This window comes from Schistocerca gregaria, chromosome 7 (assembly GCF_023897955.1).
Source record: "Schistocerca gregaria isolate iqSchGreg1 chromosome 7, iqSchGreg1.2, whole genome shotgun sequence".
Taxonomy (NCBI): Eukaryota; Metazoa; Arthropoda; class Insecta; order Orthoptera; family Acrididae; genus Schistocerca; species Schistocerca gregaria.
The window spans coordinates 456,904,219-456,921,639 of record NC_064926.1 but is presented as its reverse complement, the minus strand read 5'-3'; the positions used below and the strand labels follow the sequence as shown (position 1 = coordinate 456,921,639).

The 17,421-nt window shown below is 35.9% G+C and overlaps 1 protein-coding gene across 1 annotated transcript in view; it reads left to right on the top strand.

Moving 5' to 3' along the window:
• LOC126281364 (DDB1- and CUL4-associated factor 12 homolog) overlaps positions 1-16,618 on the top strand; it is a 115,384-nt gene extending 98,766 nt beyond the window's left edge. The window contains exons 6-7 of the mRNA XM_049980278.1: positions 5,836-5,987; positions 12,400-16,618. Of these exons, the coding sequence (XP_049836235.1) occupies positions 5,836-5,987; positions 12,400-12,555 (308 nt within the window). The 3' untranslated portion in view covers positions 12,556-16,618. The remainder of the gene's footprint in view (positions 1-5,835; positions 5,988-12,399) is intronic.
• Positions 16,619-17,421: the final 803 nt, after the last annotated feature.

Here is a 17,421-nt window from a genome sequence, read left to right as displayed (position 1 = left end):
AAATGAAAACAAAACGGATTTCTGTGGCTGGGAGCTATCAAGTGAATTAAAATACATTCACATAATTACGGAGGGCAAAAATATATTATTAATTTCAGTTTTCTGATTTTATTTTATTTCCAAGTTAGTAGCAGTCAAGCATTAATCGCCTTGCAGAACAGTGAAGTTATTTTTGCAAGTTTGCTAAAGAAATTTGGCTTTATTAATCTTTCCGCTGAGGCGATCATTTTACAGTATTGGCTAGTTCCAACTGTTAGCTGAATTTCAAGTGCATGTTATCATCTTCTGCCATATATGGCATTATGCCATAATAAAGAACCAAAAATGAGATCGAAGAGTACTGGTACTGCAAGAAAATTGACATCCCTAAAATCACACTGAAAAGCTTAATATCAGATGGGACCTACTTCATTGTGAATCTGGAAAAAGCCAATTTGCACTTCAAGCCGAATTATGCATTTTAGTATGGTTTACGAAATTCCGATGCTCTTTGGAGTATCCTGTGATGCTCTGTTTCTTTTATGGTGTAATGTAAGCTCTCTTAGTGCTTTATACACACGAACATATGGGCTTCCTACACCACTGCAGTTGCACACACACAATTATGCCTGTTTTCTGGTGCTCTCTGGCAACTGGTAAATTGAACCTATTTCTAACAGTCTCCGAATAGTATTCGAACGGTGGTTAGAAAAGCGTTACTTTCAAAGTAAATTTCTTTTTACGCAAGATGAATTATGTTACGTGTGAGACAGTGGGATGGATATCTAAATCACAGGGCATTCGAAATTGCACAGTTTGAGGACCAGCCACTTACAAGAATTTTGAGCCGAGACATTTATGTCTCTAATTTTAAATTTACTGGCACATTTGTGTGATGTGTCTTAAAGTATAACACACGCAAAAAAATATCAACATTACATGTGAAAGCTTAGCTTCTGTTGTAGCGTGTTAATCTTAGAGACTAACATTATATGTGAAAGCTTAACTTTTCTAGTAGGTATACAGTACGGCATACATTAATGTAAACCGTTAACTTTTCCTCTTGCGTGTTCGCGCTATGTGACCAGTGATCTTGCTATTGGCTGACTATAACACGTGTCCTAAGCTCTGAATAGCCACTGTCATCGGCTGACGAGATGTCGTGGTTTGAGATATGACTTGCTTACAAAAGGACATCGCAACCTCGGTTTCAACGCTCCGGAAACTAATGTGCTGTGTTTGGTGCAATTCGAATTTATACTTTTGTAATATGAAAATATGCAGCGTATATGTTGCTGCAAATCAAAGGTCTTTCCAAAACTTCTCTCCCCCTTTTTTTTAAATTAAAAGTCTCTCCAAAACCTTCTTTGCCCCGTCTTTTCTTTTTTTCTGAGAAGTTCTATGTGATTGCATAAAACGTTAACCATTCAAAGGATTCATAAGTTTTACAGTTCCAAGGGAAAATCTACGGAAAACTTACTGTCACTTAGCACATAAAAAGTGTATTTTCGCCCGGGAAAAATCATATTTTTTAAACGGGGTATCTGGGAGAAATCCGGGAATAATCCGGGACTTTTTTTTTTCCTTGTCCCCGTATACACCCTGATAAAATAACTTTTACAACAATTAGTTTCTGTTTCTCATGAGATCGCTACTGTCGTCACTTGTGAAGTCGGAACACATTGCTTCATTTTTATAGGGTCTGTTATTGTGACTTGTATCACCCCATTTGTATATTATTTTATAAAAGAAGTTTCTAGGATTGTTATTGTTTTGTGAACAGTAAAATGAAAACACAGAATACTTCCCCCCCCCCCCCCCCCCCCCATGTATAATAGCAACACATAACAGCTCACAAAAGATAAGTGGGAAATAATTATCACCACATTTGAACAACTCCCAAAACGGTTGTAGGAGATGTACTGTCACTCCCAGGACACTAATCATTTGGTGTTGGAATACTGTGCGCCATGATGGGCACTGTTTTCTGGAGTTTAGTTGAGCTGGAGTGCTAGTCAGTGGAACATTGCATTCCAGCAGTGAGAAGTTTATAAAGACAGAGTCTATCACAGTTGCACGATGCAACTTTTGACACAGGTTTGGTCGATGTGATGCCCTTAGTCGTGATACTTTGTTGCTATGAGCATTGAAATGGTGTCGAGATTTAACTGTAAAGAACAGTAAACCTACAGGACACCTTTATTTGGTTCATGCACCAGAAAACACGCATCATATATGGGATCAGTCTTGTTTACTTCTCAATGGTCAGTTCAGTAGCAAAGTGTCACTCTTGGTTGGACGGATGCCAGCGTTCACTGTGTGCTGCACGGAGATCTTCACTATTGTGTGTACAAGATCCAAACTGTCTATAAGCTTACTGAAAGGGGCAAGGTGATGAGACTTCAGTTTTGCAATGCGTTCTTAGAGCTTGTGCAATTTGAAGAGGACATTGTGAACAGATTACTGATGTCAGACACTTGTTTCCACTCTCTGGGCATGTAAACAAACACAATTGTCAGTTTTGATCTGCGCACGCCCCATGTGAATAGCTATAGCATCCTGTGCATAGTGCAAAAGCAGCAGTATGGTTCACCATTTCCTGTGATTGTATTATTGGTCTACATTTAAAAAAAATCGAGCTATATTGTAACAGTAAATTCTGAGTGCTACACAGCCATGTTGCAAACATTTCTGTGTCATGAAGTCAATCCACATCAGCACCTACATTTCAAACAAGATGGAGCAACAGCCCATACTGCATTATTTTTCCTTGGGAGTCCTGAATGAAATGTTTCTGGACAGAGTCATTTCTCCCTTTCAGGACATCAACTGGTCTGCTTAGTTTGCCCAACCTGACAGCAACTGATTATTTTTTGTGATGCTGTTTTAAACAAAAATTTTCTGAGTAATGCCCAGCCCATATCAACGAGCTGAAAGACCATATTTGTGAGCGCATTCGGGAGACTCCAAACAGCGTGTTGCAGTGAGTTATATTACCTCTTCAAGACTGACCACGTGAATGTTATTCAGCATGTGCACACTTACCAAATATTATTTTCAAGAAATAGCAATACACACTAATTCTCCATAAAAATAGAGAATTCATCTTTATACAAAGTAAAAAAAACAAAATCCCTGAATTGCTTTGTTTTCAAAACTTTCAGGTATTTCTGGCACACCCTGTACATACTACCATAGTTTGTGGTCCAAAGCCAGTAAAATAAAATCATCAAAAAATAAATATTGTTAATTGATCACAATTCTAATAAGATATCTAAAAATTAACATTACTCAGGCACTGCAAAAAAATGCATCAATGAAAGAGTTAAAAGGAGTATTCCACAATTTTTTGCATTTGCTGTCTCAGAAGTAAGTAAATGCTAGGAAGAACTATATACAACATTACTTTTTGTGGTAAAAGCTGGTCTAGTCACTTTTGGTCATAAAATATACTGGTTTTTGACATTTAGTTTAACTTCTGGATTACAAGTGTTCGCTTTTGGGGCAAAAAGATTGTCTTGTTGGTTGAAGAAATAGAACAACTGAAGAATTGACATTTTGACTTTTTGTGACCGTAAGATGTTAACGATGTTAACTAGTTGCTAGATACGAACTCTGGCATGGCATGTTACTGGAATAATTACTGGGTGTGGACTGCACAAGATAACTGTAAAATTAGCAAAGTTAGATACTTTATGTTGTTATACCATGTGTAACTCCATGAGGATTTGCCAAACTTCATGTTAATTTTATGTATTATGAATTTTCCTATTTAGCTTAATTTCTTAATTAGCACATTTTCCTGTAACCAAAGGTACTTCCTTGGTCAGAAAAAGTAGGGCAACAAAATTGTAATATTAGTTCTTGAAACTGAATGTGCTTAAAGGTAAAATAACAAAAGTAATTTGTGGATATTAGAAACTTTAAGTACAAATAACTTAAAGTTAACAGCTTTTCAGAAAAAGTAAAACTTTTACTTTAAAAAAGAAAATTAGGGCTTTCAAATGAGTGAGCTTAAAAAAAACAAAAGAGTAATAAATTGTGATGGAGTATCGAGTAGGTGAGAATTTTGATATTTGAAGTAAATGTGACATATTTACTGCCAGTATACTGAAGAAGATAAAAAAAAAAAATAGTTATCTATGGAGTAGAAGTATAGCAAATGGAGTTATTCCACTCTGCCATGTTTCACCAAGGATTCCTGAGTAAATGAAGAAATAAAGGGCTAAGTCCATATTCTGACTTTAGAGAAAACCACACTTATTTACTTTCCTTTAAATTTTTCAAATAATACAAATAGCATAGGTGAAAACATAAATGTATTATATTTTAAATATCATGTAAAGGACAGATTGCTAACAACCATAAAGATTACACATAGAGTTGCAGACAGGCACAATGAAAAGACAGTTGCACATTTTTCTTCCAGCCGAATCCTTCTTCAGAAAGGAGAGGAAAATGCACCCATTCGTGCAAGAGGCGCACCTCATGCTCAAATGACCACTATCTCCACCCACTTTGTGAGTCTTGCACTATGGCCAGAGCAGATTGAGATAGCAGTTGTGTGTGCATCAGGTGTATCTGCTTGTGTGGATGTGTATGTGTTTTCTTTTCTTTTCTGTAGAATGCTTTGACCAAAAGCTAAGTGTGCAACACTTTTTTGTTGTGCCTCTCTGCAACTCAACATGTCATCCTTACAATGAGTAGGAACTGTGCTTTTCATAATATTGTTAATATTCCAACTTGGACTTCCATTGTTTGATTTTGTTATATTTGTTAGAATAACATTAAAATTAGGATGTTAAAATTACAGTGGAACTTGCCTTCCAGCTATTGCTTGGAGGGTGGGGATGAACATGACCCCCATTGTTGTAGAGCAGTTGGGGTTTTTATGAAGTGGACCATGTGCACATTATAAGTTTTGAGATAAAATACCTTGTATGGACAGCAGTTTTTGAAGAAAAATATATGGGCAGCATAGTCAAAAATTTACAAGCTAGAGCTTTCCTTCGTTACCATCACAAGAGCTTGTGGTTTACTCATATTCATATTCAGCAATGTCTCTCTTATCATCTTTATTAACTCCATCCTCTGTTATTAGATTCAAGTAGAAGGCTACTCAGGGGATTCTTTAACTTTGCAGACATTTTCTCTTTTTGTCTCTGTCCTCAGCATATGTAGCTCATGAGCATTTTTCAGTACTTCCCTTCATCCCTCATATGTAATATGGTTATCAGTTTTAAATTCATCACATATTAGACAAGTTTCTTTTTTTTAAATGTGGAAATTGAGATTAAGAAGTCAGATAAAGTATTGTCTGTCAACCCATTCCTAAATGGGCTGCAGTTCTCTTTCTCAGCAAAAACTTCTAAATACAGATCATTTCAATATGAAGCAATATGCTGAAATTATCCTCCTATCTTATATTCTAGCACACATAATTTTAATGTATAAATATGTATTGTACTGTTATGTTTTTATTTACTTTTTTATTGAAGTATCCATATGAAGAAGCATTATAAAATTGTGTGTTATACATATTTATTTTGCTCAGGAAAACAAGGCAAAGATTGCACTAGCGAAAAGTCTTTCAGAATCTTTCCATTTTGTCACATTCGTGTATGTTTACCTTTCTAGGAAGAAAAAATTGCAGGTTTTGATAAACCTTGATTGTAAGAATGAGTATTAACAAATACAGACCATGAAAATTGTAGAAGATAGGGCAACTTAATAATATTTACATGTTTTAAGCCCTTGACTTTTTAGTGTCATTATTTCAGTCTTTGTCTGTCAAAATAATCCTTCTTCTTCTTCTTCTTCCCTTCTAATTATTGAAGAAAGAATAATGTTTTACAGGTATTCGATCTGCAAGTTTTCAAGACAACATTCTCACAATAGGAACCGGTGTTGGTATACTGATGTTTTATGATTTAAGAGCAGGAAAATATTTGGAATCCAACATTAATTCAAGCAGAACAGTCGTGCTGAAAGCGTCGAAAGGTTGGGTGGTAAGTTGCTCAATGTATTTTATACAGAAAATGTAGGTTTGCAAAATACCTCATCCTCTCCGGTAACTCCTGACCCAGGGTTCTGAGTGGCTTTTCCTAACTCTCAACTTCACCCCTCGACTTCACCCCTCTTCCTTTACTTTCAACCTTCTGCCTGGAGAAGGAGCCACTGACTCCGAAAGCACGCATATGTGTGATTTCCTGATGCTGCTTGTCGAGTAGATTTTTTACCTATACAGTTACATTATATTTTCAAAAATTGATTATTTTTGTTAAAATAAATGAAGTGACATATTTGATTCACTATGCATGGTGTTAAGGGTATAACTACAATTTTTTTTATTGGTCACTAAAGGCAGTGTACTGAACAACATTACATCAGCATTTATTTCATTTGCAGACTAATAATTATAGCTGTTAGGAGCAGCATGTTTTTAGGTTGGACTAGTGCCTCCAAGTACATGTGGCAAGAGCAAGCCGTCAGTGCTTGTTTTCCCTTGGCAAGCAGATAAGGTGGTGTAGAGTGTTAGCAAAACATTTAGTCTACACTGATAGGAGCAGTCCACTTAGTGGTACAGCTACGACCATGCAGAAAACATCAGGTAGTAAATTATGTGACATGTTTATGTGTTTATGGGATGACTGTTAGACACAAAGAAGGGAAAAAAAACAACTGACACACTGAACTTGGTGAATATTAAGGTACCTAACCCCCACAGTATTTGTTGAGCATTAGGGAAAGAGAGTAGTCCTTTCATGTGCCACAAAAACGAATAAACCTCTGCACTTTGTTGTGACAACAATTTGATGTTTGCGCACACACATTTGACAATGGTAATGGGTATTGGTAATTGGGTTATGAGAGCTGTGCAATGTGTCTATGCACAGTGCTTTGATGAAAAGCATAGAAGGAAGAGTTGGTCATAATTTGTCCAGCCTGCCTTTTCACCTTTTCAGACCTTCATTTACTGTAATTTATTGATTGTTTCCCTTCCTTTTCTCACGGCCTGTATGTTTCTGTAGGTTTGTTTGTTTACTGATTTCCTGTTTTGATTTTACTGTTTGGATCTTATTTATCATTACTTGAATGTCAATTACATATGCCTCCTTTGCTTTCGTTATTTGTGTTTATAGTTTTCATACACAACTAAATGGGAGGAAGAAGAAATGGAAACAGCGAAAAGACATTGCCATGCCTATGTCTAATATGAAGTGAGAAAACTGTTAGCATTCATCTACATCTACATGGGTCCTTTGCAAATCACATTTAATTACCTGGGAAAATCCTCCAGTCAGATCAATATTGCAAATTTTCTTTATTGATTATTGGTTTCGGCTCATTGCTGAGTCATCTTCAGATCAATCTAAAATGTTGCTCAGTGTGTGACACTCATTACACATTGTCATATTTTGTATAGCTAAGTTGTCCTAGTTAAATAAAAAATTGTAATTCAACTAGGTCAACTTAGCTCTAAAAAATATGATGATGTGTAATGAGTGTCACACACTGAACAGCATTTCAGATTGATCTGAAGACGGCTGAGCTGAAACTGCTAATCAATAAAGAAAATTTGTGATCTTGACAGAGAACTTTTATCCACACAGTTTTAAATCAACAATTGACAATTGCCATCGACAATGTAAAAGAATAAGATAGATACAAGTCCTGTATGGTTTTCTATGGAATCTTCTACCACTCCTCCCAAAAAATAGTTGCAAGTTCAGATAACAATGATGGAGATGGATAGCTATCACACACTTCTCTCTCCAAAGTAGACAACAAAGCCTCAATAGTATCAAGGTCCGATGACTGTGGTGGCCAAGCAGGTGTGACAATTCATCCTCAAGCTCACAAAACCAGTCCTGGATGGTGTGAGCTGTGTGAACATGGGTCTTGTCATCTTGGAACACAGTATCGCCATTGGGGAACAAACATTGTACCATGGGATGGACCTGATTAGCCATAATGGTCACACAACCCTTGGCAATAATGTTACATTTCAGTGTACAAATGGGGCGCTTGGAATATGACGAAGTGGCTCTCCAAATCATCACTGAATCCCTGCCTTGTTCACTCTTGGGACGTAAACTCAGTTAGAAGTTGGAAACAGTGTGCAACAAGACTCATCTCATCAAATTACTTTCTTCCATTGCTCCATTGTTGAGTTTTTGTAGCTTCTGCACCACATTTTCCTTTTATTGACATTGGCATCATTGAGAAGTTTCAGAATTCCAGCTCACCATGCAATTCCCTGTTTATGGAGCTTCGTTTATGTTGTTTTGGTGCCGACAGGTTTTGCGAGTATTATGTTCAGTTCTGTAATGACTTTTACATTTGTCATCCTCTAATTTTTTGTAACAGTCCTCTTCAGTGACTATCTTTCATGATTGCTCAGTGCGCACTTTCATCCATGTTTGGACTTAGTGGATGATGTTTTACCACTCTTTCCCCTAATTTGCATTCACTTAGCTCCGACGTAATGGATTCCCAACTACACAGAACACTCTTCTGACTGTGACTGATGCTTGTAACATATTGAGGACATTGCACTACCTGTCCAGTTAATGGCAATGTTTTTGAAAGGCCGAAAAAATGGTTGTGCACAAAGTTCAAAACTGAATGTAAAGAGACTGACAGATAAAAGTTAATCATACAGACCCAAAAATCTGAGTGATGCTTATGTGAAGACTGTTTTTAAGAGGCTGCAGGTACAAATCATAAGTGCCTTTACTGCTGTATTACTTATTATTGCCACTGTATTCATATCGGATTAAAAACCCCATTGTCGCTGGAACTTAGACAAATCATCACAAATATAATAGCTTTATTGGTGAAACCAAAAAAAGATCAGAATATGAGATGGTATCCAAAATTTTCTGGACTGTTGCTGCCATCTGTTGAGAACCTTACCTTTGGAGTAATGGTCACCATCATCTCGAAGTAGTTGCCATCCGCACGTACACACCTGTCCTAGCGCTTCTGCCACTGGTCAAAACGTTTTCTGGAAGTCCTATTCTTTGAGGGTGTTTATCACAGCCAGTGATGCTCATTGAATCCTCTCTAGATTTCCTTTTAACTTGATTTACAGTTTTGGGAATAGTGCGAAGTCGCAAGTTGCCAAATCCGGCAAGTACGGTGGGTGGGGTACAACCACCATCCAGCTGTCGTCACTGGTGATAACTCGTGGCAAGGAGTGTGACAGGGCGCATTGCTGTGATGCAGCAGTCCATTCCCTTGATGCCAAAGTTTGGGCTGTGATCGCCGCACGTTGTCACGGTAGTTTGTGGAATTCACTGTTTGGTTGGGTGGGACAAATGTCTTTCCGCACAATTCCCTTGGTATCAAAGAAAGTGATGATCATGCTCTTCACTTTGCTCTTCACCTATCTTGCTTTTTTGGGTCTTGGAGAGCCCTGGGTATTCCACTGAGATGATTGTTGCTTTGTCTCTGGGTCATAACCGTAAATCCAGGTCTCGTCACTGGTGACAAGAAGCTTGGATCATCAGATGCGGTCTGACGAAGGTCCGTGCACACTTCAACACGCTGTGCCTTCTGATCGGCAGTCAAGATCCTTTGCACAAGTTTTGCAGTGACATGATGCATGCCCAATTCATCAGTCATCATTCATTGTCATGTCCCATAACCAATACCCACTTCATCTGCAAGGTCTTGAATGGTTCGACGTTGATCTGCACGAACCAATTATTGAAGTTTGGCAACAATGTCTGGTGTTGTGTGGCTAGTGGGTCTTCCAGTGTGAGCATCATCTTCGACGTCTGTACGGCCAGCCCTGAATCGAGCATGCCACTCAAACACACACGTATGGCTCATGCTCTGTCCCCCAAACACTTGTTGAATCATTGCAAGGGTCTCCATAGCACTTTTCCCAAGATTCACACATAATTTGATACACACATGCTGTTCTGTTCGCGGATGCAGCTGAGTGCTGCTTTCTTCCATATAACACTACTCTCCAATGTCACAAACACTGAAATATGAGGTTTATTTACTTCAGTTGTGTTGCTGTTGTTGTTGTTATGGTCTTCAGTCCGCAGATTGACTTGACAGAACTCTTCATGCCAGTCTTGTCTTGTGCAAGTTGCTCTATCCCTTCATAAGCACTGCAGCCAACTTGAAATTTTTTTTTTTTTACTGTGGTAAAATCTTGGTCTCCCTTCATAATTTTCATCTTGTCCTCCTACCACACTTCCTTCTGTTACCTATTTTACTATTCCACGATGCCTTAGCTATTGCTATCATGGTCATTTTTCTGAAAAGATTGTCAAAGGTGATTAAATGTAGGTCTTTCAGGTTTATCGGTGGACACACACAGTTGCCAATCAGTTAAATGAATGAGTTATATTTTTCTCAAGTTTATCAGTAAGAGTGAAAGCAGAGATGTCCCTATTCAGGACTTTCATATGTTTATATTATGTGAATACATTGTACAATTCACAACAGCCATCTCTCTGAGCTGACCATATAAGATCTTCGTAAAATTACATGGAGACAGTTTGGTGAGCCATCACTTTTCTTCCGGAGATGAAATTCCAATACCTCCCCCCCCCCCCCCCCCCCCCCTCCCCATACACACGCAAACATACAAATATCAGGGAAAAAACTGTTACTAGCTTTTGGAACAGTTATTCCCTTTCTTAGGGAGGAAATAGGGACAGTTTGGCCTCACAGTGAGTGGGACCCACATGTTATGGATTCTGGAATTTCATGTCCTGAAGGTAAGTATGGAACAGACTTTCTACCTCCTTGTAATTTTACAGTTTTCTCAAGTCAATTCCTGTGATGCAATTTAAGATCTTCGTAGCTCTTTAACTTTGACCAGCATATGTAAAAACATTTGAAGTGCTGATGATGTCCATGATACTTTTTTGTTCACTTTGTGTATATTTGCAACAAGGGACAGTAATTTCCAAATGTTTTCATCAGCCTACCATTCTGGCTTACAAAACTGGATCTTGCTCTGTGAACAATTACTGTGAACATTCTACAAAGATTGGTAAAATGTCACTATGAAGTTCTAGTACAGTTTTTAAATAATAACTTTTAAATGTTTGAAAATTTGTCATGATACATTTGTAACCACATACTGTATTGGACTTGAGGCTGTGACTCACATTGTCACACTACTGCACTACGATTACTAACACTTGTAAAGTTGTATTTTATTTCATAATAAATTTCCTTTTATTACTTGCAAAAAAAGGTACTCAGCAGAGAAAATTATGCAAACAGTCAAAGATAACCTGTTCCTTTAACAGCAAGGGAAGCAGGTATCATTCTGCTGGGCACCAGGGTAACTGGGAATCTGAGGAAACTAGCAAGCATACCAAGCAGCCAAGGAGGTGTTAGGGGAACATGATGTGACACTATATACTATTCCACAGCAAGCTGTCATTTTGCTGTTGAGTCAAACTCCCAAGCAACTGTGGATGGATGGGTGGCTCGAACTGAGGACAATAAACTGCGGTTGATGAAGTCAACTGTCTGGCTGTGGCATACCTCATACTGGCCACTCTCATGGGATGAAATAACCCTGACCCATCTCTGAATAGGCACTGTCCCCTAACACATGGCTTCATATTCTTACAAAGAATCTCCTTAGTCTGTGATACCTGCAGTGCAAAACTCGCTTTACAAAATTTTAATTGAGGGCATTTTATATTGTGATGTGATCACAGAAGCAAATATAGGCCTTTATTTTAGCTGATAATGTAACGAATGTTTTCCTGTTATATCTGGACTTCAACCTGAGCTTTTAGGCTGGAGATTTTAGTTTATTGCTGAGGGACCAGCTTATTTTTCGTTTTCCAGTTATCACCCAGTCACAGCTATGTTATGTGTTATTTTAATGCTTTTCACTGCTTACTCCTTTTTTGGTAGTATATTGATGTGTGTCAAAACAGTTTTGGAATAGCTGGTGTTGTACATAATACAACTTCTGGTAAACTGGTAAATTTAGCAATTATAATTGTTCTTGAAGCAGATTTTAGCTCTTTTTTCCATTATGACACAGATGAATCTTTCTACACCCAACAACTCAATATGGTATCCAAAAACTAGAACACAGCACTGTATAATCATGTGAAGATACACAAAAATTGTAGAGGAAGTTGCATAAACTGTTGTAGAACATGTTAGACATAATACCTATTATCAACTTTGTGACTATATGTAAACATGGTAAGAAAGGGAGGGAAGTGCATTGGAGGACTTCTGCTCTGCGAGTATGTGGGGATGTGAAATGACCTGCACAGAAAAAATATTTCAGTAGTAATTGCTGTTCTTGGAATTGCAGTTTCTAGTAACTGTAAATTTTCATGAAAATATTGTTTCATGTTAAACTGCAAATTATGATATTGTAACCAACTGTTAATAATTATTTTCTACTCTTAGTTTCCAGATGATGAGTACGTAGATGGTTTTCAAAATATCAAGTACACTCCAGCAATATATACCCATTGCTATGATCCATCAGGGACACGACTTTTCACAGCAGGTGGTCCATTACCAGCAAATCTAGATGGAAACTATGCTGGATTGTGGCAGTGATGATTGGCTATTGTAGGTTATTGTTCATAAATGAGACTTTGAAGGAAATTAATTGACATAAGTGTACTGCAACATGTGAAGAGTGTAAAGTGCACTTGCATTGACTGTTCTCCGCAGTTCCTGAAATAAATATGCAAGAAATTGGCACTGATAAACTGAAATTTACCAAAGATGAGTTTCATTTATTTTTGTGGAGATAACATCTGTGGAGCTATAGATATCTGCATGTGCATCTTTTGTTCTTTTACTTCAGCTCAGATTTTTTTAATATTTATTTGTGTTGTAAAAGTATTTCCTTTTAATTTTGGAGTTCTGTTGTCGCAATACTTTTGTATTGAAAGAGTGTTGTTTTATTTATGGTGTATCATTTACAATTTTGTTATCTTAAAATTGAAATGTTTACAGTTTCATAGACTGATTAATAATGGAAGGAAAAGAGAGTAATGTTTTTGGGGGTCGTGTATAGCTGATCATAATGACACAAGAAATAGTAATGATTTTTAGTCAATAGTGGTTTCAGAATAGGGGCAGACAAATTGACAAATGGTCTATCTTTCATCTGCTATTCTGCCATGTTTTTATTCTCAGAGATGAAGAGATGAAACGTTTTCCCTTGATTGTTTCCATTTTCCTACCAATCTGTTCACTTTAGTGTTTCAGTTGGTATATAATTATCGTACGCCATGTTATTTTGTGAAATAATGACACTCCATATGAGAGCAGATAGTTAACTTTCCAGTAGGTATTTTGTCAACAGAAAAAGATATGCTGTTAGCTCACTGATAAGCTGAGGTTGGCACAATTATATTGTACTTTAAGTAGACATACTTGAAGTTAAATTTATTATTCTGACGATATCCACAAATTGTGGTTATTTAATTGTGATTATTTCTTCTAAAATAGATGACATTGTTGTGCTGCATCCTACATAAAGATCTTCAACAATTCTAAAAAAAAAAAAAAAAAAAAAAAAAAAAAAAAAAAAAAGGAACTCATATTGCTGCTTGTCTAACAAAATTTTTAAATCAGTTTGACTGTTTAACAGTTATTTATTTAAAAAGTGATCATATACTGAATTGTATGATTAAAATAAATTTTTTTCCCTATTTTCTCATACTGTACTGTAGCAAGTTACAGAGTGGTTTTCAATAATCGAGTATATCAGCTTAAGTTGTTTAATATAAGAAACAGTATTGTACTGTATTTTTATTACTAATGTGGAAGTAAAATTAATCCCTAAGTTACAAACAGTCTGGTGTATTCGGAATAAGACTTCTTGAATGATAAGACAGAATCATTTTGTACAAGAGAAAACCCAGTTTTCTTTGTATGGTCTAAGGTTCCACACGTGGAAAAAAGTGATGGCAGGACAAGAAAAAAGTACTTATAAGTAATTTACATATTTATATTATGCTCAGTGTTTCATAAACCACCGTATGCTGGGTTAGTGCCATTTTTCAGCAGCAGAGGAACAACAGCTATTAGTACATTCTGTTGTAGATTCTGACAGTGGCAAGTACCTACAAATATAACTGTCCATTATCAGTATCACTTCAAAAGAAATGAACTTTTGTGAATAGCAAAGATGTAGGTGATACCTTTTCACATATTTATGAATGCCATCTTTTAAGTTTACATACAGCATTATAATGGGAAGGTACATCTGCAACATTAAATTCAATCTCTTTTTACTTTCTTTGGAAAACACAACAGTATGTCTGTAAAAGACTAAAGAGAAGTTGACTCTTTTAACCAGAAGAACCATCAGACATATTACAATTTCAATCAGTGAACATTGACTAGAATGTGTCAAGTTGATCTGAGTTATGGGGTGTAGTGGATAAAGTACCAAAATCAAATTTGAGAGGAGCAGAGTTAAAATTCTCACCCAGATATAGGTTTTTCACGATTTTTCTAAATCTGTTAAGCCAAATGCATAGTGTGTTCGTGTTAGGACATGGCAGATTTTCTTATTGTCCAAGCTTGAGACCCAGCAAATGACCTAGTCATCAGTGAGGCATTAATCCCTATATCCCTTCTTTCCTCTTTTTACCCTTACCTATTAAGATTTTCGGTAAATGCTAAAATTGACAGGCATAATACATGTCATGTAGCAGATCGAAGTTGTTTTTGAAGAATTTGTTATTGCAAAGTATTTCAGATCCATTTATAATTTCTTTGAAGATTTTCTGTTGTGAATCCAGAAGATGGGATGCCAAAAATTAAAGCATTTGAAAGGTTCTTTTAGCTTGCTGTCTATACTATCACTGTAAGAAATAGGTCTCTGAATTTGCAAATGCAAAACTTATAAACTTTGGCTCTATTAGGTCAAATATTGAACTGGTAAGAGAGCAGTGCAAACGAAACAGGTATTATCCACTACTAAATTTATATATACAAAGTACAAAAGAGAACGGAAGAGTACTACAGTTTTGTTTTTTAAAATAATGTTTACTAAACTTTGTTTGTGAAAACGATTGTATGTTAGATTAATTTATTTTTTGTAAGATCACTTCACATTCATGAAGTCTAACTCCACGGAGTTTTGTAATGTATGTTTGAAGAGTGATTTAATTCTACTGTTGTTTAAACTGTGGGAATTGATTGTTCAGTCACAGAAGACTTTTGCACAATTCATCAGAGAAATTAATTAAAAGGGAACCAGTTAATATTTTTATGATTACTTCACTCATTTTTATATAAATCATTTTGGAATTACGTTACTTGTATTTTTGATCCAGTAGGAGAGGTTTGTATTTCAATTTTAAGATTATAGCTTACAATGTCTTTCATGTGTAATCACTTTTGTGCACAAATCCTTTCACATCACTGTAACAGCTGGCATTCATATTTGACGTGGTACTAAATATATGTGAATGAAGAATTGTACTTTGTTATTTTCACAGTCTGCTATTCATACTTACTTCGTAAAAAGCTGTCTTAGTGTAGTTTCATATTAATAATCCTTACTCATAGTACAAAAAAAGGTTTAAAATGTTATGTAGGAATTCCAAATAACATAAACATATGCCAGGAATACAGTGGCACCTTATGACATTCAAATTAGTGTAAACATTTTTGTTTATTATACTTTATGTGACTCTCTGTAAGAATGGAAAGTATAGACAATAATTTTGTGCCATTTTTTATCTGTATTCTGTTACAAGCTATAAACAGTCTCTTTCTCTCTAATCTTTTTTTAAATTAGTACACATGTTTTATTAGGGAAATATAAGTAATTGGGTAAAGTGGCTCACATGGAATAACTAAACAATGTAAACTGTGGCAAACTTGATAGTTACAGTATGTCCACAATGAGTATTCCGTAATTGTTCAACCTATATGTATATCTATTACCAGTTATATTTCCTCAACAAATATTGTAAGTTGGGTTCATTTAGATAAGTGCAAAGGAGCATTTATATAAGTTCAGTTACATATTTAATAATAATAATAATAATAATAACAATAATAATAATAGTAAGTAGATATACTTCATATCAATCTTCAGAATGCATTTTTAAGACAATATTGATTTCATTATTGTATAGATGCCCCTTCCTTGACTCAGTCCACTTAAATTACAGTGGCAGATGCAGTAATTTTTCCATTGCTAGTGTTATGTGACTTAACATCAAGGTAAGACTATTACATGATTCTGGAAGACCACACACTCTGTCTATATTGGGGTGGATTCTTCATCATAATAGCAGAATTCAGGCACTGAAATTAAGCAATAATCAAGGAATGTAGTGAAAAGGAGTATGTTTAGTGTAAAATCAGCACTCTCTGATGTAACAGTAAAAAGAAAATGAAGACTATTTTTACTATGGAAAGGAACATTCTTTCTTCAGACTCATTTGTTCCTATGAAATTTTCTCATTTATTACTAATCCATGCAAAATGCGTGCTCTACTTTTGTAACATCTCACAGTAATTGTGGTGTCACTGTAGATAATTTATTATGTATACATTTCAAAAGTGTGATTAATAGAGCCATCACATTTCTGTAAATTGTACATGCCTCATGCTAGTTTTTGTATAAACTTGTAAACACATTCTAGCAAGTGTTTCTCATTGGCCCTCTCTTAAAGACAATCTAAGAAAACTGAAGATGTGTACATCATGTGGAATGGAACCTGTGTGCAAGGTGGTGCAAGAAAAATGCTTGTTTTTGCAATAGGGTTCAACGAAATCAGTTATTAGGTGTGCGCGTTTTTGTAGTGATGATTGAGTGGAATAATACATTTTTGCTGTTGATAAGCAAAAATAATGCTTCTGTTACTGCTGTCACCTAAAAACCACAATCAGGCCTAAATCTGAAAGCTGAATCATCTGTACAACAGGTAGCAGTGAAGCATATTTATTACAAACACAAACATACAATCAGAAAAAAACAGACCTGAATGGAAAATGTAGCTATTTATACAAACATAGAATATTTTGGAATATACAAACATAAGATATATTCAAGAAACGTCCAGAAATGATAAATAGTAAATAACTGCTTGTGGTCAGGTTTGAACTGTGGACTCGCAACAAGTCAGCTAGTGATGCCAACCGCTGTGCTACTGTTCATGCTCCACAGCTTGTGGCACTATTGTATTATTAGAAAATAAATAGACTGGTACTCTTTGAGTAGAAGACCTGTTGTACAGTAGACAGACAGGCATGTAAAAAATAAATTAATTAATAAGACATCGCTCTCTTATATTGTATGCTCCCCTAATTGCCGGTATATGATTGACATTTAATTTTAACAGATTGTACCAAGTATGGTGCATTTTTTATAGATCTTGAATGTGCAGTTGCCTTGAAACAGCAGTCTTTCATATACAAATTCTTTAATCACCAATAAAACTTTTC